The sequence below is a fragment of the Salvia miltiorrhiza genome, chromosome 8 (assembly GCF_028751815.1).
Source record: "Salvia miltiorrhiza cultivar Shanhuang (shh) chromosome 8, IMPLAD_Smil_shh, whole genome shotgun sequence".
Lineage (NCBI taxonomy): Eukaryota > Viridiplantae > Streptophyta > Magnoliopsida > Lamiales > Lamiaceae > Salvia > Salvia miltiorrhiza.
In genome coordinates, this window is record NC_080394.1 from 24,134,095 (window position 1) to 24,159,873 (window position 25,779).

General features: G+C 36.8%; 2 protein-coding genes and 1 long non-coding RNA gene across 6 annotated transcripts; 2 read left to right on the forward strand and 1 right to left on the reverse strand.

Moving 5' to 3' along the window:
* Window positions 1-2,874: 2,874 nt before the first annotated feature.
* LOC131002020 (dehydration-responsive element-binding protein 2A-like) lies at window positions 2,875-5,079 on the reverse strand. The gene is made up of 2 exons (XM_057928699.1): window positions 4,827-5,079; window positions 2,875-4,280 (listed from the first exon to the last, which is right to left on the reverse strand). The coding sequence occupies exon 2, from the start codon at window positions 4,268-4,270 to the stop codon at window positions 3,257-3,259; it is 1,014 nt and encodes a 337-aa protein (XP_057784682.1). The 5' UTR covers window positions 4,271-4,280; window positions 4,827-5,079; the 3' UTR covers window positions 2,875-3,256.
* A 15,283-nt stretch (window positions 5,080-20,362) lies between these two features.
* LOC130998224 (uncharacterized) lies at window positions 20,363-20,776 on the forward strand. The gene has a single exon (XM_057923654.1). It carries the CDS (start codon window positions 20,363-20,365, stop codon window positions 20,774-20,776), a length of 414 nt encoding a protein of 137 aa, XP_057779637.1.
* Window positions 20,777-21,056: 280 nt separating this feature from the next.
* On the forward strand, window positions 21,057-24,465 carry LOC131002021 (uncharacterized). 4 transcript variants are annotated; one of them, XR_009094105.1, is made up of 3 exons: window positions 21,419-21,433; window positions 21,533-23,094; window positions 23,180-24,465. It is a non-coding gene; the product is annotated as an uncharacterized LOC131002021 (long non-coding RNA). The 4 variants fall into 4 exon arrangements; XR_009094106.1 differs by having other exon boundaries at window positions 23,236-24,465; XR_009094107.1 differs by having other exon boundaries at window positions 23,243-24,465.
* The last annotated feature ends 1,314 nt before the right edge of the window (window positions 24,466-25,779 follow it).

A 25,779-nucleotide genomic window follows, 5' to 3' on the forward strand; every position in this document is an offset into this window, starting at 1 on the left:
TATATATATATATAATATCTATATTATATTAAAAACTGCCCACAAAAATTGGAAGGGGCCTTCAGCTTTCCCTGGGACTATGTTTTAAGCATAGCCCAATCCTCAAGTCGGATGCACCTAACTTTATATATATATATATATATATATATATATATATATATATATATATATATATATAATATCTATATTATATTAAAAAAAACACTCAAAAATTGGAAGGGGCCTTCAGCTCTCCCTGGATCCGCCAGTGTGTACAGTACACTCAATTGTACCCAAATTTTCGTGTATTTTTGTCATACTTTGTGGATTTTTCAAAGTTATCTTTTAACAAATTAACTAAGTAGAAAAAATTACAGGAAGAAGAATCAAAATGAAGATCCATAAATAAGAGAAAACGTTTGGAAATCCAATAACTAAAAAGATACTTTCTCATATCTTTGTTGTGGTTAATATAGATACAAAATAATTGGATTTACCCGATGGACCACTCGGCCAATTAAAGTTAGGTGCATCCGACTTGAGGATTGGGCTATGCTTAAAACATAGTCCCAAAATATCAATCCTAAAAAGCACTAATCGGACTTTGGGAGTAAAAAAAGCTCTTGTTTTTTGGGCCAAAATGTCTGCACTGTTTGTTTTTCTAAATTTTTTAATTATTTGTTACTTGATTATGTATTTAAAAATAAAAAATGAAGGTGAAGAAAAACAATGGTTCAAGAAAGATTTAAATGTGGTCGACGTTGATTGTCGATGATACTTAAGACTTTAAATTTGTTTATTTACTTTGAATTATTGTTTACTACGCAACTGTCGATGTGTTTGAATTGATGATCATTGTAAAACGATTTTAAATTTTTATTTTATTTATAGTTTTGAATTCATGCTAGTCGATTTAATTTATTGATTTTAATCAACTTATCATGTGCTCATTTTTTTTCATCATTTGGTAATAAAAATAAACAATTTTTGAAAAATAGTTCGATAGATTTGACCCGATGACCTGAATAGAGCTGGACTGGGCTACAAAAATTTTAGACCGATTAATTTTGGCCCAGCCAATAAGATGCTCAGAGCCCGGTGGGCTGAGCATGGTCAAACTATCCATTTTGCCTCTAGTTGTTTTATAAGAAGGAAGAAAAAACAAAGAAGATAGCCATGCTTCTTTTTTTTTTGATAAATTACATAAGTAAATAAAGAAATAAAATACCGCGCGACAGATGACTCGAATCCAGAACCTTAGATCTTGGGATTAACCTCCTACCGCTAAGCCAACACATGCACATAAAAAGATAGCCATGTATGTTCCAGCACTAAAATTCCGTTAATTTGTTGAGGTGCCTTAGTCACAATGACTTAAGTATAATATATATATAAAAAAATTGTTATGGTAAATTGTTTAACATTTAGGATTAATTATTATTTATAACCTTAACTTTATGTAAATTTCAGTTTGTAGTCTCAAATTTTTTTATTTATATAACCTGAATTTTGAGAAATTGATTAATTATAGCGACAATTACACTAAAATTATGATAGTAGCTCTTCTCTACCGAAATTACACATGAAACTAAGATCGACTACCATCAAACGAGAGCCTAATATATTCTACATTAAAGGAAATTTCAACGATAAGTAGCGCATTGTGATCGGACCACAGGTGAAGTCGAAATCGTGTCTGAAAATTGGCGTTGTTGCACTAACTTGCAGACGCAATTCCAATTACACCGGTGGTCCGATGACAATGTACTACCTACCATTGAAAATTTATTTTCATGTAAAGTACATTAGGCTCTGATTTCGTGACTGTTGATCATCCTTTTAGTTTTAGATGTAATTACGAAAAAAAAAAAGGCTATTATCATAGTGATGGTGTTAATTGTAGCTATAATTAAAGAATTTCTCAAAGTTCGCGTTATACAAAAAATAAGATTTACTCTATAAATTGAAATTCGTTGAAAGTTCAGGCAAATGTAAACAACGAGGTTAAATTGGATGAAAGAATCTTCGGGTGCCTCAACTTTGCCATTTGAGCTAGACCTTATTGGCAAGTGATATATTACAAATTAAACTTTATAATAGAATTATACAGAAATTACACACAATTTAATTTTGTGGCAGTTTTTACAATTAGCTATAAACACTATATGCCCCATAAAATGAACGATGCACTTCCAGAGTCATCAACAACACAAACTCTCAACTTGTATCTATCATATATTTATAAATCAATTAATCATGATATTTATAAAATTTCGTAATTACATGAAAATATAAATTGAAAATTCACCTTAATCTGCCTAAAATATTTTTTAAAGAACAAAAGTTTACGATTTTTAGAAAAACATAAACCAAAGAAATGACAAAAAAAACACAAAAAGAATTACAAAAATATCTAATTTTAAGGATAATTATGTAGAATTAGATGAAAAAAAACCATTGAAAGCTTAATAAATTTTAGATATATAATCTGTACGAACATTGCCTAAATTGCTAGGCAATGTAGTACGCATTTTTTTATGCTTTGTACGGACTTGAATATCCCTTGTAGTCATATTTTATTAAGTTTTGAAAAAATCAATAATAAACCACTGAACTGAGCTGGAGAAATGGGGACTGACACATAAGCTCGAATTGAAAGCATATATAGAAGATATGAAACGAGTACAAGAACAGATATAAGACATCTATGATCTAAACACCACCTATTTTCACTTTACAAGTTTCAGTTTTATGAATCGAGTGTATGACTTGATCCCTAAGCAAGAAAACGGTTTTCCATTCGAGCAAATCCCATGCTTCATAATTGTAGGTGAACATGTTGAGGCAAATTGATATTCAAGTATAGAAAACAACAAACCATGAAGAATCACAACGTGAATAAGACACTCACCAAGTAGTGAGCTTGTCAAAATGGAAATTTCTACTCAAAATACAAGTTACACATATATAGGTTAAGTTGTTCAGAGCAAACAAAAGCTGTACAAGACGAAATCTCTAAACCTACTTAACTCAAGAGTCTTAACAGCTGCTCCCTCACATTTAAAACTTCTGGAGAAACAGCTTATTGGTCATCATCAACCAACCCCCAAGGAAGAAAAAAAGAAAAAAAGAAATTTTGTCAGTAGGATATGAATACACTAACTTGCTCAGACTAAAAAAGTTTCTGTTTATACTGGGAATCACCTACACAACTCAATTCCATCATTAAAGAAAACAATGTATATCTTTTGTTTTCAAGACCATCCGCGTAAGTGCTTCATATGGCCAAGTCCGAATCCAAATCTAATAGTAGATCACTCAACAAGACATCACAGTCCTCCTGCCTTCCTGGTTTCAGGAAGTCGAGATCATAATCGCTCCCCAAAACCACCTGCTCGTGATTTACACGGGGACCCTCCATCTGACTTCCATTTGCATAATGCCCTGCTCCAGCCTGCGCCCTGGAAGGATTGTATGGGGCGGCATCCAAAGCCGCAAGCAGCTCATCCACATCAAACATCTCATCGAGTGGAAATTTCTCAAATTGATCGTCATAAGGTGGTCTGTCAACCACACTCGGCCTCTCAGCATCATCACTACCAAAAGAACCCTCGGATTCTTGCTTAACCTCCTCCTTGGAAGGTTCTTCTCCATGTGCTTCCTCCCTTCTCGGGGCATCTTCCATCACTTCCTCCTTGATTGCACTCATTGGGGTGCTAGCATCAAGCAACCGACCGTCACCTTGTAATCTACTGCCTTCAGTCTTCGCATTGGGGACATCAAGCTTTTGCATATCCCTCTTGCAACAAACCTCAGATATGCTAGAGTTCGTGGATTCAGATGATGAAACAGTCACTGAAGCCGATGAACTATAACCAGGGAAGTTAAGCCGAGCACAGAGGCCATACATTGCCTTGGCTGCCTCATCATAAGCAAGAGCGGCTTCCACTGCTGTGCCAAAGGTACCTAGCCATAACCTGCTTCCCCTGTGTGGCTCCCTGATTTCGGCCACCCATTTACCCCATGTTCTCTGCCTCACGCCTCTGTAATTGCATCGACTGTTGTCAGGACCACCTTTCCCTTTCATACACCCCTTCTTCGAACCCTTAGCAGGAGCTTTACGCGGGGCTTTATCATCATCTACTGTATCAAGTTTAGTGTTGTATTCCTTCCACTTCTCAAGAACCTCTGTGACACTTTTAGTTCCACTCTTGCGGCTCCTTGATTTCCTCTTTCTATTATAATCCATGGGTAGAGACGCCATATTCACATCATGATTTAACAAAGCCATGTCTCTATTTCTGCAAACGGAACAAGAAACCTTGTTAGGTACATGAAGAAACCTAAATCGACATCACAATCATGTAGTACAAGCCAATTCAAGAGAAAAGATTCAAGAATCCAAAACAATCAACTTTTTATGCAATTACAAAATTGGGAACAACAATGCTTCAACTTAATATAGAAGTAGGACATTCTCAATATACAGAAGTAGGAGGCCAGTCATTTCTAAGAAACCCCCAAATCGCATTTCTATCTCCCCAAGTAACCTAATTTAAAAAAGGACAAAAGATCCATCCACATCTCCGAACCTCAAAACATATCAATCCAAAAAGGAAAGAGATAATAAAAATAAACATATAAATAAATAAAGAAAATGAGCCGAAAAGATCAAGAACCCTAGGCGTTGATTCCAAATCACTAACCCGAAAACAGAGTCGAGGCGCAAAATTCAATCAGTATATATCAACAACAAAATAAACTAAGAATCCGAAAACATGATTCCTCAAACCCACAAAACAAGAATCACCCATAAAGTCCCCAAATGGAAGAGCAATTCAACGTACCTCTGAACAATTTCTCTCAGGCTCGCGATTCCCACCGTACACGGAATTTATTACACAGTCTTGGCCAAGTTTTCTTCTACAAATCCTCTTTTTGGTGGCTTTTCTCCCAAATTGATGCCAAATAATCAAATGAATTAACTTAGCAGTTCTTTTTCAGTGATCGATTTTGTAAGAGCTTGTGATCCTTCGCACTGCAGCAAACCAACAACAAAAAAAAATCTCTGTGTAAGTAGAGCAGGTGGTGTATTTATAGCCTCCTCTAGATATTTCGGTGGATTTAACTAGATATTTCTTCGTGAATAAAATAATGGCAAAATCGAGATTTTTCTATTAGGTTTTGCGATGACGTGGAAGACAGGGCACCGCATATCGAGACACGTGTCGCGAAGGTTCCCGAACCACAAACAAAACAATATTTTAGTGATGGAGAGAGGGTTTTGGTTGGCTGTTTCGACGCGTACTGTTTTTGCTTGGGAACTAAGCAATGGATTGGCCACACCTTAACTTAATCCTTTCTCTTCTTAAATGACATCGCTGTTTTGGTCAAATTTCAGTCTTGCCCCCCACGGTTTCCCCGGTTACTTATTTTATCATTACAATTTCATTTTGCCTCCAAACATAATTTTTATTAAGATTTTGAAAAACCAAGTCATCTTACATGCAGCTCTAATAATTAGTGTTAATATTTACGTCAGTATTTCGCAAGTCAACCTTAGTTTTATCGGAATCGGAATTTAAATTTTGGAATATATTTGTAGTTAATAATAACTGTAATTATTAATAATTTAGAATATTTTCTTTTTAATATAGGGCTAGCTAGCACACTTGTTCGTACAATGCACGAAAAACATTAAATTGCACGATATTTTAAATAGATAAATATACGTATTAAACTTAATTTAAATATAAGTAAATATAAACATGAATCTTAATAATAAAAAATTAAAATTATCTGCGGCATAATCTCAATAAAAAATGAATATAAAAATATTTGAATTATTAATTTTTAAAATACCAATTAAGTGATTTGAATTGATAATGAGTATAAATATACAAACCATCAAATATCAAAAGTAAGTATAAATGATAATGAGCATCATTGTGTATCATATACTATCATAAGATGTACAAAACTATTTATGTGCATATAATATTTTTTGAATGCATATTTAAGTCATATTTACGCGGTCATTTTGTTTTAATACAAATTTTAAAATAAAGTTTTTATGTAACAATCAAAGATTTAATTTTAATTTTCAGAAAAGAGAGGATTTGTTTTCATAAAAAAATTTGGCCAATTTAGTAAGTTTAATTTTATAATATTGAACAATGATCTTGCATTATTTTAGTTGAATTTTGATTTTAATAAAAAAATATCTGAAAAATGGTTCTATCGATTAGTCGTAAATGTATACATACTATGTAAATTGAATAAACATGGCAACAATTATTTTCAATTATATGCATCAAAATTTTTATTTGTGTTATTTTATCCACAAATATTTTTTTATTAATGAGAGTGGAAAAATAAAAGGTTGAACATAAGATATGTGTCATTCATTTTCAAAAAGTAAACATGTTACTATAAAATTAAACTTTCTAATTTATTACAAAAAGTAGACGTGTTACTACAAAACTAAACTATATTGTATAATATTCAAATTATAAAGAGAAAAATAGAATTATAATAACAATATCACAATTTGAGATTTTTCTTATATAAACCAAGTATTGCATATACGAATATAGATTTTATAATATTTTTACAATCGATTTTATACTCCCTTCGTCCCAATTCAATAGGCTACATCAATAGCTTTTATGATTTATGATTTCAAGCGATCATAATTTTTCGTGTTAAATTTATTTTTAATAATTTTCACATCAAATTAAAGATCTGATCTTTAGTTTAACATTCATATTGAATATTATTTCACGAATCGAATTTTATTATTTTTAGAAAAGAATAAAAAATAAGTGAGAAAATTTGGTGGAAATCATGTAATGAAATAATATATAGATGGTGAATTTGTGAGAGAACGTGTGAGATGGTGGAAGTTAATAGAGAGAAAGCATGATAAAATGAATGATGGAAAGAGACAAAAAAATTGTCAGGAAAAACTATCCGTTGAAAACTATATTTTCATATATTATTAGTACGCCCTCCTGTGCGATGCACGACAGTCACAAAATTAAGTTACATTTTCAATAAATAAATATAAACACAAATATTAAAATATAGTTCATATATTTATATATATTTATGAAAAGATGTTCAAATGAGAACAGAGATTTAAAATGAGGATGAAAAATCATTCTCAATTCTTGGATCATGAAAATATATAGTGGATGCAACATTTTGATGTATAAATGCACCACCTGGGTTCAAATCCTATTGAGAATGAATTTTTTTTTTTTCATTTTTTTTCGAGTGCGGTTAATTGCACAAGGAATACATTAACTTTAGGGTAAATATCATGAAAACCCCTAAAGTATATCCGTTTTATCAAAAATACCCTGAAACTTTCAAAATGTTTTCTAAACCCTCAAACTATCAGGTTTTTATCAAATATATCCCGCATTTATTTTTCAGCCACCAAAAACGTGATGTGGCTCGCCGGATGCCACAATGTAATTTATATTCTATTTTTTTAAAATGCAATGGCAAAAACAACATCGTTTCGTACCATATTATTTTAAAAAATCCACTATGAAATTTAAATTTCACTCCTATCGTGTTTGAAATTCACTCTAATAACCTAGAATTATGGATAAACATGATAGAATATGGTACGAAACGAAGTTGTTTTTTCCATGTCATTTTAAAAAAAATAGATTATAAATTACATTGTGACATTCGGCGAGCCACATCACGTTTCTGGTAACCGAAAAATAGATACGGGATATATTTGATAAAAACCTGATAGTTTGAGGGTTTAGAGAACATTTCAAAAGTTTCAGGGTATTTTTGATAAAGTGGATATAGTTCAGGGGTTTTCATGATATTTACCCTTAACTTTATACGTCAGTACACTGTTCTCAGTTCTCTTCTCTCTTTCTATCTTTTTCTCTCCTATCTCTTTAACTTCTAAAATAATTACCCTTAATTAATGTTGTAATTACAAAAATAAATTGGCGGGAAGAATTACTAAAAAAATTGTGTTTTCATACCGTTATAGATATAGATAATCTTATTGATAACTGGATAAGTTGGAATTAAAGTATAATTTGCCTAAACTTTTTAGTTTGAGCTTTACGATTAAACAATTGATGAATATCGTGAAATAAAATAATGATGAAAAATGTTGATATATATCAAGAAAATATACTCTTTTCACTTATTAGGTGGAATAAATGCTCTACCTTCCATATTAAGTTATATTTATGAGCACTCGTTTAATTAATATTAAAACTTGATTTTCGACTTATTGGCATTTCTCCTCTATGCCTATACGTTTAAACTTCATTTTGTACTAAAGAGTGAAATCTGACCGGCCGGGTTGAGTTGGGCAAAACTTGTTTGAATCAAGTTGAAGGATGTGTATTGAATCATTGAATTGTGCGGTACATAAATTTAGGGTTAGCATTAATACACATATATATGTTTTAGTGTATATATCTATATTTGTAATATCAAATGTATCATGTGTAAGAGCATCCGCATTGGGACCTCCTTGATAGCCTCCTTGATAGCCTACTTGATAGTGTTTGTGTTATTGAGTAGGTAGTGCTGCATTGAGGTTCCTTGATAGCCTACTTGATAATATTAGTTTTGATTTTATGTTTTTCATTTAAATTTTATTTCTCAAATTTAAATAACACAATTTATTACAAATTTAAATTGCATTAATTATAAAATCCTAAATATTACATAAAACTTTAATAAAATAAAAACAATTCCTAAAAATTAACTACTCTGGCCCTAGAGGTCCGAAACGTGCCCAAAGGTGCTCAGTCAAATCATATCGGAGCTGAGCATGTAGTTGTCTATCTCGGAGAAGGCTATCCCTTCGCACATATTCCTCGAAGGACACCGGTGTTTGTCCAGCACTCTCCGTCGAACCACTGCTAGACGCCCCGTCATCATCTCTCCAGTTGGCAGCCGCTTCACCTTCGTGTTCCACAATCATGTTGTGGAGAATGATGCAACACATCATGATGTCCTTCAGGTGCTCTACGTACCAATTGCGCGCCGGACTTCGAATGATTCCCCACCGAGCTTGAAGGACTCCGAAGGCGCGTTCCACATCCTTCCGTGCCGATTCTTGCATCTTCTTGAACCTTGCCTCCTTCGGATTGGTTGCCATTAATGGACTCTTCACAAAGCAACGCCACTCCGGATATATGCCGTCACACAAATAGTAGCCCATCCGGTATTCGCGCTGGTTGGCATGAAAGACCACCGGCGCCGCAGTTCCTCCTAACACGTCGGAGAAGAGAGGAGACTGATTCAGCACATTGATGTCGTTGTTTGAACCAGCAACACCGAAGAAGGCGTGCCAAATCCACAAATCGAAAGAGGCAACGGCCTCCAATATCAAGGTGGGCTCTCCATGATCCCCGCGTGTGTATGCGCCGTGCCACGCCTTTGGGCAATTCTTCCACGCCCAATGCATGCAGTCTAAGCTCCCGAGCATCCCGGGAAAACCATGTCTCGCCTCGTGCATTCGGAGTAGGCGTTGCACGTCTGTTGCCGTTGGACGGCGCAGGTAATGGGCTCCAAAAGCCCGTATGACCGCCTTGCAGAACTTCTTTAGGCATAGACGACCGGTTGAGTCCGCCACTTTGAGATACTCATCGAACACATCCGCACTAACCCCGGTGGCTAATTGGCGGATAGCCGACGTGCATTTCTGCAAAGGAGAAAGAGAATCTCGACCGAGTGCATCAGTGCTCATATGAAAGTAAATATCTTCACCTTGAACAGCCTCGACGATGCGCAAGAAGAGCTCCTTCTGCATGCGAAATCGACGCCGGAAAAAAGTAGGGCCATACGTTGGATTGTCGACGAAGTAGTTTTGCATAAGACGTACGTGAGCCTCTTCACGATCACGGTGGATGTATGATCGGGGACGTTTCGCACGCGCCGGCTCCGGCGCCGGTTGGGGGTAGTATGATTGAAGCACTTGTTTCTGCAACTCAACCAACTCCATGAACTTTTCAGCGACTTCGTCGGAATCGGGCGAAGAATCATGTTCAGGTGACGACATTTTTGGAAGAAAAATTGTAGGAGGAAGAAGGAATGAGTTGTGATGAATGAAAGTGAGTTGTGATGAATGAATTGTAGGTGAATGAGTTGTAGGGAGAAGTATTATTTATAGAGAGAAAAGAAGATTAAAAAAAAAAAAAAAGGAAAATGGAAGAATGCCGTTGAAAGAGCCGTTGGAAAGCAAAAAAAAAAAATTGAAGAAACGGTCGAAAATCAAATATAAATAATATATTTTTTTTAATTATGGCGCGTGCAGAGCACGCGCCTACTCGAGGATACCCGATAACTCGGGTACTCCTCGAGGACCTCCACGCCGCATCGCCCTCCTCGAAGCCGGCCATCTCCTCGAGGACCTCCTCGAGTACCCGCGATGCGGGTGCTCTAATGTAAGGTTGTCAAATTGGAGTTACAATACTGTATTAGGATAACTAGAGAACTAAGGCGAGATTCATGAATTGCTTTTCAGAGAGACAAAAATAGTTCAGTGAATTTGTTTGACTTTAATAATTTTCTACATTTATATTTATTATGGTTATATAACGATTTACTGAACAATTTTATCGTAATAATTTATATTTATTATGGTTATATAACGATCTACTGAATAATTTTATCGTAATGACTATTTTCGAAACCAATACTAGTACTTGCCATGACTAGATCATCGTAGAATTCTTTATACGTATTTCAAGTATTTTTTTTTATGTGGTATCTGAGGTACTAATATTCATCAACGTAAATAATACTTAATTTTCAGTTATTTAAAATTTTAAAATTTTGAAATAAGGGTTAAAAAGTCATGAAAGCTAGATTTTTCATATTTTTATTTGGATGGACACTTTTTCATTTTCTTATACAAGAAGGGCTAATTGAGCTCATCAACTCTTTAATACTATATTATAGATATAGAATCATAGATGTGATTAGTGTTTTAAATTCTGACACTAATTTAGAAATAAATAAATCTACATAATTGTATTAAATAGATAGTTTTACTTTATATAGGATTGTAAATGAACAGAAAGACTCGCAAATTATTCGAGACTCAATTCAAAAATAATTTGTTTGATAGTCAACGAGTCGAACTAGAGCCTGATTTCAAACTCGATAATTTTATCGAGTCGCGCAAACTCGAACCTGACAGTGTCGACTCGTTGAACTCGTAAATATGTTCGAATTCGATTGTTCACGAACATGTTTACGAGTATGTTCACAAACCTTCAATCAAATTAGTGCACGAATTTCAAACGAATCGAGCTCAAATTCAAATAACATATTAAATATTAATAAAGATTAAAAGCTCTATTTATCGAAGTTTGAAGGAGTTCAAACTCGAAAATCATATACGAACATTTATTGAGAGAGGGCATATATATTTACGAATTAGTGCAAATTAAATGGCCGGAATTATCCACCAAAGCTCAGATCTCGAGACATCAAGACAGCGGCGGCATGACATCAAGGCTCTTGCATTCCAGAGAAGTCATACGGACACCAAATTGTGGAGGAGTGCATGGGCACCACGTGTCGGCATCCCACTCATGCATGAAAGAGCTGATGACGTCACCCCTCATGCTTTTCGGCCGAAGTCGTCCAAATTCGACTCTAACTTCCCTAAAGCGGAACTGCTGACTAACTGTAAACGTGTTTGCTGCGACTAGCGACAACGCAAGAGAGGAAAAACAAGATTGGGATTTTGCTCCTTGACCCATTCCAGGCAACTTCCCATCCTTCATCGAAGAGGAATTCGTTTTTTTCTCATCTATATTATAGTATAAAGAAGCAGTTTAACGGTAACAATTTACCGGCAAATTTTAAAAATCAGTTTTTATTTCAAACTAATTAGGCCTATTTTTTCGGCTACCTCTATCTTATCACAATTATTTCATGTTTTATCTTTTTGCCTCTAAAAAAACTCTCTTTTCCACTAGCAAATACTCCCTGTTTACCGTTTCCACTCTAAAATAACTTTTTAGCCTTTTTATACTCCTATTTCATTTTTGTTATTTTCGTTTTCTTATTTTTTTTCTTCTAAAATTTGTAATTTAATAATGATAAATATTTAATACATATTAAATTAAAAGTTATGATAAGTGCTTTAATTTATACTCCTTGATAAAAATGTTATAGAAATTAAAAGTCTCAAACTTATTTTATTTTTATCTATTGATTTTATTTTATTTATTAAACTATATGCAAATAAATAGTTTTGTACATCTTAGAATATTATATGATACATAATGATACTCATTATCATTTATAATTGCTTTTGATATTTGATGATTTATATATTTATACACATTATCAGTTAAAATTAATTAATTGGTATTTTAAAAATAACAAATTCAAATATTTTCAAATTCATATTTGCATTAACTTATATTTAAATTATGTTTAATATGTAGTGTGTGTGTGTATATATATATATAATATATATTTAAATATCATTCAATTTCGATGTTGGTCGTGCATCGCACGAGCGGGCATACTAGTTTTCATTATATTAGAGGTTTTGTTATACTCCCTCCCCTCCGTTCCTAAAAAATTTTGCAATGTAAAAAAGGTGATCAAGTTAATTGGAAGAGTATTTTTTTTAATTATTGTATCAATGTGCTATTTTTAATTTTAATTTTTTTTAATGTTGGTTGGTGTTTTTTGTTATTCAATTATGGAAGCAGCCTTTGTCCTCAAGTATTATGGGCAATGTGTAGAGAAGATACTTCCTTCCTAGAAATGCAACTCGGGATCCTTATTTGAACTTACCATTCATATCTGCTAATAAATGCTTTTTCATCATAATAATCATAAATCATATAAAAATGGATAATTTAGAGTAATTTTTAATTCTTACACAATAAAAAGTTTGTGTGATCCACTTAAACGGAACATATTTTGAAACTGCCACTACAACAAAAATTGGATAAGACATTACACATATAACCAGAACCGATCACCTACCCACCGTGGGCAAGCATAACGTGCAGGGACGGATCTAAGAATTTAATTTGGACCGAGCGAGATTTCATCGGATGATTTTAATGAATTTTTAGTAAAGAAAACAGACCGGGCGACCGCCGAAATTTCATCAATATATATATATATATATATATATATATATATATATATATATATATATATATATATATAGGGGGCGGTTATTCAATAAACCACCCTTATTTTAAGAATTATGAACCAGCAAAAATACATGAATTTTATGTATAACATGCATGAATAAACTGTATAAAGGCATGAATTGCGAAAAATAATTTTTTGCTACCTTTGGGATTCGAACTCAGGACCATGAATTTATCCAACAAGGTGATGAATCAACCGTAGATCTTGATGATCTAAGGGCTGAAAATGGTTCCTAATTTATATTTTAAGAAGCGTTCTTATTTTAGCCTTCCCCTATATATATATAGGTAATAAAAAAAAATTGACCGGGCGACCACCGAGGCTGCCCGGCCTCTAGATCTGTCTCTGATAACGTGCCCACCATTGATGTGGCAAATTCAATTAGGAAAGATAACTAATAAATTTTACTCTAATTAAAATTATCTTACTATAATTACAATTGCCACATCATGGTGGGCACGTTATGCATGCCCACGGTGGGTAGGTGATCGGTTCTGCACATATAACATTGTTTTTTGTCAAAGTCTGTGGTCTTATATATTTTGTCTGTGGTCTTATCTTTGCCTGTAGTCTTTTAGCATGTAAATATGCTAATAGACACTAGACTTATGAGTCTGTTGTTATAGATGAGTTGTTAAATATAATCTATAACACTGGATCTAATAGTCCATGGTCATATATATGATGTTATTTTATAAAAATAATAAATTGGTGAAATAATAATAAAATTTAAAAAATAATTTTGTTTTACTCTAAAATTAATGACCTCTTATAGCAATAATTTAATTAATGAAAAAATTAAACTCGTAAATATAAAATTAAAAATAATAACTAAACTTATACTATTTAAATTGTTTAATAACATCCATTATTTTTTTGGAATATCACTTGAATTGAAGACTGTTGACGGACTAGAGACGAATTGGAGATTTAGGTCAGCCGCCGCTACCCCTCTTTCGGCGTCGGCGACGCTCCTCTCCGGCGTGTTTCTGCCAAAGACACGACGACCGCCTCCTCCTTTCCGGTGCGGCGCGGCTCTTCTTCTCTTCCTCCAGCGAGGCGCTACTCCTCTGGTGCAGCGTGTCTCAGATTCGACGGCGCTGAGTTTCAGGGCGAATCGGTGCTACTCCTCTGATGCAGACGTTGCCCTAGCCGCACATATTCCTGCCGCCTCTCGCTGATCGATGGCCACTCCTCTGTCAGCCGGATTTCGCGACAAGGGAGCCCTTAACCTCCCCTCCGTTTCTGCGAATTTTGAAAAGCCACAAAAGCCACAAACCATAAATATTCTCAACTCTCCAACTCGGTCTTCCCCTTCATCAGGCAACGGCGCGGCGAATACTGCAAGCCCTAGCGTGGTTGGAAACGCTAGGATTTCTTATGCGAACGCCACTGTGAAGCGACCTGTTAAGCGGCCGGATTTAGCAGCCCATGTGTTTCACGATTTGCGTCCAACGAAGGAGGGAGATCAATTCTCCCTGAAAATACCAAAGGCTTTATATCTTGAGGAGGTTAAAGCTTTTGAGCACGCGTTGACAGGACGTCTCCTGCTGGGGAAAGGCGATAAGCCACGTTCTACTATGGAATTGAAGTCGGAACTTCAACAACTTTGGGGTATAGTTTCTGCTTGGCAATTGATTCCGTTGGGAAAGGGCTATTATACACTCCGATTTACTACAGCGACTGATAAAGCTATAGCGAAGGAGAAGGCGATCTGGGAACTCTCGAAGGGGAATCTTCGGCTCCGGGAGTGGACTTGCAATTTTGATCCGTTCAAGGAAACCTCTCATTTGGCTAACGTGTGGGTCAGAATTCATTACCTTCCAATCGAATGCTGGAATCCACAAATTATCTCTGGCATTGGACGTTTCTTGGGCCACCCCTTGAAGATCGATGGTGCGTCGGCAGGAAGAGATTTTGGACAGTTCGCCCGCATTCTTGTTGAAATAGATATGTCTCTTCCTCTCCCTCATACTATGCTTATTGATATGGAGGAGTTCTCATTTCATGTGGAATTTGTTTTCGAAAATCTTCCCCTTTATTGTGGTCGTTGCAAGATTACGGGACATTCTCCCAATGGATGCCGCAAGAACAAATCGATGGCGCCGGGGGAGGCAAATGATACAAATACTGCGCTGCCGAAACAGCCGCAACCGATTACCCAGAAATCCCAGCCACAGCCGGAGTGGCAGCAGGTTGGTGGAAGACAACAGGTTGGGAAGGAGCCGGTAGTGGCTGAATCGGAGCAAGTTGGGTCCAAGATTACTGAACCGCAGAAGTTGTTAGGAAACTCTTTTGGATCCTTGGTGGCAGAAGACGTTGAGGAGGAAAACTTGGAGGTGGTAGATGAGGATATTGATGTGGAGTCTACAGAGAGACGCCTGGCTGCGAGTCCCAGGAAGGATTTAGAGGGGCGTAATGATGACTTCGACTGTGAGGCCAGCGGCTTACAGAAGAAAGATTTAGCCCTTGAGAACACTATCAGAGCACAACGTCTGGAGCATGAGCTGGAAAAAACACCAAACTCTTTGGCGTCGCCGGCTGGGGCGAACACAGAGACTGATTCTCCTATTCTTCTGGGAGCAAATGGAGGAGCTGTGGTAGAGCAGCATTCGGTAGTTAGGACAGAAGATTCAGCGACCCAATCCTATCCTACTCCGGTTGATGTTGAGAAGCAGACCAATCCTACTCCGGATGAGATGGCGAGTCGTATAATTAGGTTAGAGGAGCAGGTTAATCAGGGGATGCAGTTGCTCTCGGAGCAGAAGCGCGGACGTGGTCGCCCAAAGGGCTCGGTAAAGGGACGAGAGCCTGTACATGCCATTCCGGAAGGTTGTATTAAAAGCCGTCTCAGGAATGCGGAAGAAATGGGTTACAAGCCAAGGGAATTTGTGGTTGACCTCACCAATAGGCCCAGTATGATTGCAATGAATAATGTTGTCCATGGGCGTTGGTCGAATGACATGGATGATTATCCTGAGTTTCAGTATTAAGTTACTTAGTTTTTCCTTCTCTTTTCAAGTTTTGTGCTCTTAGTCTGCGTCTTTGTGCTTTCAAGGGATGTTTTTTCCTTTTTTTTTTTAATAAATCTCAATTTAATAAAACTCACACTATATTTTCTTAATTAAATTAATTTTCCCTAAAAATTATTTTCACATTGTCACTCTTTTCTTTTTGCCATTATGATTAAAAAAATATCTTACTTTTTGTAATGTTAACAAAATTAATAATTATCCAACTCGAAGGAAATTTATAATCCCTCAATTTGAACGATTTTTTAAAAGATATATACTACTATAAAAAATCCTAAGTAATTAAATAAATTTCCCCTAAAAACAAATAAGGTTACGAATACTCTCAATACTAGCAGTACTCAGCGCTGAAATTAACTTCTGATAACCGCCGCGGCCATCTAGAGCACTCTCTTCCTCCACGGCCGGGGGTCACTATCTGTCCCTGCGCGATTGCCGGTCACTGTCGCTCACGGCGCAGCCGCTTTCCCCTACCTCAGTGGCTATTTCTCTGTCAAGTCAGTTACTCTCTTGGACGCCTTAACTCCCCCGCCCCATTCTCTTGGCGCTGCGATTGAAGCTCGCCTCCGTCAGGCCGTTGTTCGAAAATAATTGCGATAGAGGTAAGGGATTAATTTTGATTTTAATTCACCTATCTCCATCTTTCTTTCCCTCACTATCTATCACCCTCGCCCAGCTTTGTGCCACTGCCACCATGCCGTCATCAACGTCAACGTGCTCCGCCTCCGTCGTTGACATTGTTGCTGCCACCGTGTCCTGTTGTCTCCCCCTTCGTTCTTATAAGGTTAATTTCCTGCTTGGTATACGTTTAGAAACTGTTTGATGTTTTATTTTAAAGAACAATTTATCGTTCAATAATTGTAACCTGCTAATTTTTTTCACGCAATATTGAATAATGTCCAGTTCATAGAAATAGAGTGTATTGGGTGATAAGAGGACCAAGTACGAAGCCACTAAATGAAACGAATTCTTGTATGAACTTCTGTGTATGATTTTTGTGTATGGCTTTTGTAAATGTTCTTGATTATCTGCTCTCACGTTTGATTCTGAAATCAATTCATGCGTGAAAATCTATTTTTATTTTGTGTAAATTGAAATAGCCCAATAATTCCAATCAAATGGATTTTTTCAATAGCAAAATGTTACTTGTTTTTTACTTTTCAATTATATGTTCGTCAAAGGGAAACTTAAAATGTATATATATTATACAATTGGATATGTTGGATATGTGTTTTGGTTGGTCTCTGCATATATAATGCATGTAGCACAGGTGTTTTCTGTATTTAGTTTTTGTGATCTAATGTGCTCATGCATTTTACAAGTTCTAGTTTCATGGTAGCAAGGCAATTGATTGTTTTACTAAATGAATGTTTGTTTTCGTATTTTGCTGGGTGGAGAATCTGGAATAGTGAAATGCTCTTGCAGAAAGAAATTGCCTGTTTATTGAAGTTTTCAACTTTTGGATGCATTTTCATTCCCTGTAAGTTATAAGTTGCTTGGTTAACTTTAGTACTTGAGCTTCGAATTTTGCATCAACTCGTGGTTGCTAAAATATTAGCTTATTCTTCTCTCTGTCTAAAGGGAGCTTGACTAGAACTATAGACATTTGGAGAAATGAAAAGTACCACCCTTATCAATCAATATTTTATAATGGGTTAGGTTTTAGTTTTATAATTTGTTGATGAGTATGGAACATATGTATATTATTTTAACATAATTATTGTGTATTGACGAAATGACAACATGTGACTAATTTGTTTATGATAATTTTTTATTGTGATTGTGTGAAGGATATGTAGCGGTGAACAGGGGCGGGGCTAGCTAAACGTGGGCCCTGTGCGAATTGTTAAATTTGGGCCCTTTATTTATAGTTGAGAAAAAAATATATTATATACATATTTGATTAAATAATACATTTTTTTGTCAAATTATTTAATAAATATATAAAAAAATATGTCATTCACTTAAAAAGTGTTGCCCTACTTGCAAGTTTTCATATCCAGATTGATATTTTCTAATCATATTAAGCTCAAGATTTTAAGCACCGGTGTCAAGTACACAACTAAACAAAGTAAAGATTAGAATAATAACCAAACAATATAACTATATAAGAATTTAGAGATGAAAGATCGCACCAGTAATCTTTATATGAATACGATAAACGTAGTATGTCCACGATTAACACACAAACCTAAATACAAAATTATAATTCCATCAGTTAAAATTAATAATAACAATTATTAAAAATAAAAAACTGAAATAAAAAATAAAAACTGAAATGTATAAAATATAATTGAAAGTTTCAACGAAATTACCTTTAATCTCAAGACTTGAAAAATCACTGAAAATAAAAAAGAAGAAGCAAGAAATTTTTTGGAAAAGAAGAGTTGGTAGTATAGTATATTAATGTTAATAATTTTGAAAGAACTAGTTGGGCCTTCAAAGCATACCCTAAGCCCATATGAGGGGCATGTTGCTCGCCACATTTGCCTACAAATTAGGTGAATCTGTTCTACCTTTAAAAAAAAAAAAAAAAACGCCACTTTGCTTCTAGGGAGAATCGAACCCGGGTGGCCAAAGACCAATCTAAGGCACTTCACCACTGTGCTGCATTAAGGAATTCAATAATATATCAGGCTTTATTTATTATATATATATATAATATATATGGATCTATATATTTTTGGGGCCCCTATTTTTTCGGGGCCCTGTGCGGTCGACCACCCCGCGCACCCTCCAGAACCGCCCCTGGCGGTGAAGGCAAAGAAGACAATATTAGACATATTGATTTATGCATCACATTTTGAAGGAACGAAGGAGGAACAAGTGTTAACTCATTTGAATGTTAGGATTGAACTTATTTGGTAGTGGATCCACACATTTTAGTTTTAGTTATTGTTAGAATTTGGTCGAATCTTTAAGTTGTAATGAACATTGAAATTTTATAATGATTATGTTATAAATGAAAATGATTTTCTCATGCCTTTAAATAAATATTGAATTTTCAGGAAAAAAATTTCTTATAAATACAGGATTTAATTGATTTTAAAGTTATAAAAGAGCATGGTTTTTTTGGGACCTACGACACAGCTCAAAAACTGATGTGGTATATAAGAAATAAATTGGGTGTTTTTCTACTACGACAACAGACAAAAGCTAGTGTCGTATACAGAAAATACCATAGACAATCGGCACCTACGACACTACTCGAAAACCATAGTGATAATAATGATACAACAACGGACTCTATGCTCTCAAAGACCATATACAATGTCTGTTGTCATAAATATCTATGACAACAGGCAATGCCTGTGGTCTTTGAGCACCTTTTTCTAGGCACCTACGACACTACCACTTACAACAACAGACATTTTCTCTAATAGACAATAGGCAATGCCCAATGTCTATTAGCTTTTTTGTAGTAGTGTGCTCGAATCAAATCTGGGTTTCCAAACTTGTTTTCTTTATAGGAAAAGTAGTCCAAAACTTTAAAGGAGTTTTCTTTAAAGGAAAAAGGGTTAATTACGCCAAAACCATGAACTATACGGCTATACCTCAATTTCCAACTTTTTCAAGAACTTTTTTTTTTATCAAAAATTCCCTGAACTTAAAGGGTTGAACAATTTTTCCATGACTTTCAAGAATCCCCAAATTGAATGCTGACATGGCGTCGTCGGCAATGAATCAAAACGACGTCGTTTAGTTAGGGGATAAAACGACGTCGTTTTGAGCCCCAACCATGCCTCCTAGTTGGAAAACTCACTAGACGTCGCCGGAACTAGATTTCTAGCCTCTGGTCTGTTGCAACGCCGCCGCTGCCGCGATTCTGAATCCCAGGTCGCACAGCACGGCCTCTTCTTTTAGCAACCAGGTCGCCCGCCGCCGCCTTCACGGTCCTAGAGTTTCGATTTGGGTGTGGGAGGCGGAGGGAGGCGACGATGGCGCCGGTGTTCGAAGGCCAAGGTGGCGGCGACGTCTTTAATGGAGAAGCTAGGGCACGAGGTTTGTGGAAGAAGAAGAATTTATGGTGGAGAAGAATACCCTAGGCAGCGCAAATCCTAGAGAAGGGTGGCACGGCGGCGGCCGGATGAAGGCGGTGGTGCGAGGGGGATGAAGACCCTAGGCGGCGCAAACCCTAGGTTGGTGGCGCGAGGGGGAAGATGAAGGCAGCGGATCTGGTGTGGTGGTGGGAGAATGCAGCGGAGGGGGCGACAGAGGGTGGCAGATCTGGTAGTGGTGGGGGAAGGCAACGGGGGCGGATCTGGTGTGGTGGTGGGGGAAGGCAGCGGAGGGGGCGACAGAGGGTGGTGGATCTGGTGGTGGTGGAGGAAGGCAACGGCAGCGGATCTGGTGTGGTGGTGGGGGAAGGCAGCGGAGGGGGCGACAGAGGGTGGCGGATCTGGTGGTGGTGGGGGAAGGCAAATGCGGCAGATCTGGTGTGGTGGTGGGGGAAGGCAGCGGAGGGGGCGACAGAGGGTGGCAAATCTGGTGATGGTAGTGGAGAAGGGCGGCAGGCGGCGGCAGAGGGCGACGGCAAAGGCGGGTACTCTTTTTCCTCACATCTGAAGTTTTAATGAGGCTCGGCCCTTAGTCTGCTCTCATGTGCTTTCAAGGGTTTCTTTAGGTTTTTTCTTTCTCTTTTAATAATAATAATATTATTATTATTATTATTATTATTATTGATTTATTTATTATTATTATTTTTAATTGATAGAGGCTATTCATAGAATCCCCTATTCATATCCCCCTTTCATGAATCGCAATATTATTGGGCTAATAGTAATAGTTAATTATATTTGTATTTGTATTTAAAATAACTCTGCAGAGCCTAGCCCAGGTTTTTTGAAAGGGAGCCTAGCCCACGTTCATTTCCCTAAATCACACAAAACTCAAGAAATTCAAAATCCCTAGCTTAGCTCATTCATCCATATACAGTAATGAAACGGTCGAATTTCGCTTTCCTATAATCAATATGAACAAAATGGTACGAGTACGACGTATTCTGATTCCCGACTGGCAATTTATTATATATTTCAACAAAAGCGGAAGATGATTCTCGAAGTTTCTTGAAGTGTTTTACTTGTTGGAGCCAATACTAGCGTGCCCGCCGTTGACTCAGTAGCAATTGATTTAGCTGAGGTTTCTTTTTTCCCCCATTTTCTGAGCTAATTTCGTGTTGCCGTAACTTTGAGTGAAAGAAAAGGGAGGCGTTTGATGGAGCTATGTTACATGTAATCTCATCTCATTTCTTCATGTAATTGGTATGCGTTTTCGCGAGTATTATTGTTCCGGTGTGCAAATGATTCTGAGCTGGTAACTAAATCTTCCAGAATTTATTTAACGGATACGTGAAGAGGCAATGAGTTGAAATATAATTATCTGAATTCTGGGAAAAAAGAAGATAATTTTGAAAGGTAATGAAAAACGGTACAACTATATAGTATCATCATCTAAAGGGGTTGTACTTGTATGTTGTAGGTGTGGCGCAAAGCCCCTCTCATGTAATACCTAATTAAATGGAAAGGAAAAATAGAAGCTAGCCCCAAATGTGGGGGAAACAAACAACAATGGAACTCATATGCTGTGGCTTGAAAAATATTTGTTGCCCTTCTTGCAGGACACAAGAATTTGCTGTAGGTTAACTAACAAGCTGGAAGATCTGCTGGTGCTGCCTCTAGTGTTTCCAGTTCTCCAATTCCGTTCTCTACTAGGAAAGCCGTTGCAAGTCCCCAGCCGATGTGAACATCCAAGTGACAGTGCAGCAGCCATACCCCTGTTTGCAGTTCAATTTTTAATCTCAAAGTTACAAATATGTGTTAGAACATTAGACATTTAGAATATGTGATTTGTGTCTCAAATTGAACCTGGATTATCTGCTACGAATCTGATCACCGTCCATCCACCTACAGGAACACTTGCTGTATTGCGCAGAGGAGGGTCTACAAGATTGAATTTGCCTGTATCTCTGCTTGGATTGAAATTTCCGAACCCTTCAGCAATTATGTAGAAATCATAACCATGAAGATGGATTGGGTGGTTCTCAGCAGTGAAGATGCTTGTTCCCTGCAGAACCAACTGCACTGTTTCCCCGTATCTTAACTTGTAGAGTTTAGTACCAGGAATAGGCTGCCATAGTGACCGGCTGACGTTCCCTGTATAATCAAACTTTACGGGAGGGTTTGCTGGAAAATCTGTCGTGAAGACACCAGGTATCCGTTGTTGATGCGCTTGAAGCAAGGAGAAAGTGGATGGCAGCACGAAAGATACGTTGTTCATGCTGGCAGTGAATCGAGTACCATTTGGACCCTGACAGGTGCTACGGCTGGCACCGGGGGGACAGTTTTTGAGTCCTAGTCCAACGGTGTAGAAGAGATTATGATCAATGTTAGTAGGTACTTGAACTTGTCTTGGGCTTCTGAAGCTGGTTGTGAAGGCAGTGGCAGTAGCAGTGTCGTTAAAAGCTGGCATCGTTGGCATAACTGGCTTGATTGTGGCACCTTTAGCTGGGCAGGGGGCAGATTTGTATTCGAGGATGGCTGTAGTTGTGGTATTATCAAATGGTGCGCCTTGAGCACTTGCGTAGGCTTCTGCTGCCATGTAGTATCTTGCAGGTGGCTGATCAGCGGTGATTAGGACATCCGTGGTCTGGCCTGGCCCGAGCATTAGGACTGAGGTGGTGAAGGGCTTAACGTAGGAGGCATCAGCTCCAACCACCGTAAGCTTGTGATTGGCCACTTTGAAGAAGAGTTCTTGATTGAGTGCAGAATTGACAACTCTGAGAAGATTCGTCTCGCCCGAGTCCACTGGAACTATTACTGTGTCTGCATCAGATGGAACAAATGTGTCATATCCCAGCATTGATCCTTATTTGTCATGTGCAGATATGAGCAAGGTTATATTATGTTTATCTTTCTTTTAATGTGTCCTATTATTGATTTGCTCTTGATTTTTTATAATTTTCAATAAACCGATTTTAGGTGAAGAAATTTGTATCATCTGCGCACTCAGACTAACTATTTGTTGCCATTACAAGGCATCAGAAATAAAAGCAAGATTTGCAACCTTTGCTGGAGCAATTGTACAGGTCTCCAGGCTGGCCATTGATTGTGTAAGCATCGGAAATGTTGGGAGCAGCTCCTGTTCTTGTGGCTTGTCTCACAACAGCGATCGGATCGGCATTCCACCACTCACCTGACCAAAGTTGACATCAGTCATTATCTGAGGTTTTTGATTGAGCAGTATTCACACACACACATAATCATTGTTTAAAAAGACTCTGTTTCTTTTATTGCTAATTGAAGTGCACATCAGAAGATGAAGGAGCAATAGGTACCAAGAAGAAGGGCCGTTTCACGCTTTGGCTTCTGGAAGGGATACGAGTCTCCTTGTTTAGGGTGAATGATCAAAGCTCCGTAGACTGTGGCTCTGAGCCATGAACTGTGAGCGTGCCACCAAAGAGTACCTTCTTGTCCTTGGATGGTGAATCGGTAAGTGTAACTCCCTCCTGGTCTTATAGGGCATTGAGTCACGAATTCTGGTCCATCAGCCCATCCAGTCCTAATCTGCCTGACACCGTGCCTACGAGGAATATAAAACGATTAGAGGAGTTTATTACACGTCTTAGATTATTCTATGCGACTATATAGATATAATGCTTGCATTTCACATGCATGCAATTACCAGTGAATGGTAACGTTGTACTGAGCTCTGTTGACAACGTTAACCACTAGAGTATCGCCATTGTTCACTTCCAGCGTAGGCCCCGGGAACATCCCATTAACAGTGATAGCGCTCTGGGTCTTGCACAGCCTCTTCACTGGGGTTGCTTGCACCTGTTTCACAAAAACAATCATGAGAAAATGTAGAGAATAACATAGGAGGTAGGAGGTCAGAAACATACGACAAAATCATGGTAGTGGACTTTGGCATTTGTTGTCGGCAGTGTGCCGGTAGAGAGAAGCAAGAAAGCCAATATGATGAAACATGAGAAGAGAGAGGTGGTGCTGTTTCTGACTCCTTCCATCTTCTTCACTAGTGTTTTGATTTAGCTTCGTCGTTAGATAGTTGAAGAGAAGGTTAGAGTGAATATTTGGGTTGTGAGAGAGTGAGAGCGTGGAATTGCTTATATACACAAGAATAGGCGAGAGAGGGTGGTTCTGAGGTTGGCAGATTAGGTTAAGATACAGATTAGGGGCTATACGTAGTTCAACTTTGTGTAGTTGTTGCACCCACTGGTTGATCAGAATCAAGAAATTTTCATCTATGCTTCATTTACAAGTCTTGTTCTTCAGGTAGGAGGTTAATTAATTATTGTCATTACTTTTCTCATTGCTTTCCCATTGCCAATATGGAATCTTCGTTGCATTGTGTGTGTAAATGATATTATGTCCATTTTTCCCACCCGAAAATTGGAACTTGTCCGCACAACATGCATGCAATGCACACACGCATTACCTATTTTGAGTGTACGTGTGTAAATTTTATATTATGCATTTTTTTTTATAAATTACAATTTTTAAATAAACAAATTTAAAGACCGCACCACGGTGGACTCGAACCTAAAGACCTTTGCCTTAAATATTAACCACTCTACCGTTACGTCAAAATCCACGCTTTTTTTATGCATGTTATTAGTATAGTGATGCATTGGTATAATGAACCACGAGACAAAATATCATTTTATATATGTTGGGACAACTTGTCGTATATTGATGTCTTGAACCGACACTCTTTGTGAGAGCTACGTAGTCAACCATGATATGTTAGCTTATCTACGTGTAGAAAAAAGGAGACGGATAGGCTAATTTACTGATCTAATTATTGGATCACTGCACCAAAATAAAATGACAAGTTGATTGCAAATATTTGTGTGTTGTTGAAGAATAGGAGTGGATATCCAAAATCATAACTTTCTAATCAACTTCTTAATTTCCTTCCTCCAAGTTAGATCTTGTTTAAGTTATATACACATGTTACACTAGTAATATTAAAATATTATGTGGGCATACGTGAAAATTACTGCAAGTAATATATGTGGAGTGGTATCAAGTTACTGATAAAACAATGAGTAATCTCATATCTCATCATAATTAGTTGTCTGATGACGAGTGATCCATAATTGCATGAGCCGTAACATTTAACATGGTCCAAAACTTATTAGGTATTGACAAGAAAAAGCAGCAACAACAACAATTCACACAAAATAAATAAATAATCAAATAAAAGAGATAATAATAAATTGCCATTCTACCTCTTACGAAACTCAATCGCACTAACTGCTAGAAAAATTATTGTTACTGTAAGATTAGATACATCACTTCTTAGAATATATTGTATCTTATATGAAAACAGAATTAGAGGCCAGAACTATTTACAGGTATGTAAATAGTTGTATGCTCTTAAAAACATACCAGGATAAGTTTGGATAAAATATTAGATAACATTTGAAAGTTTGAACAAAATACAATAGGCCCTTGACTAATGGGAGGCTTAGATGCTGGCTCAAAAGTGTGAAAAGATGACAAATTTTTCAAAACTTCAAGGGTAAGATGGTAATCTTAATAAATTAATTGTAGCT

Coding starts and splice junctions, on each gene's coding strand:
- LOC131002020 (XM_057928699.1), bottom strand. CDS start 4,270: ATGGCTTTGTTAAATCATGATGTGAATATGGCGTCTCTACCCATGGAT.
- LOC130998224 (XM_057923654.1), top strand. CDS start 20,363: ATGAAGGCAGCGGATCTGGTGTGGTGGTGGGAGAATGCAGCGGAGGGG.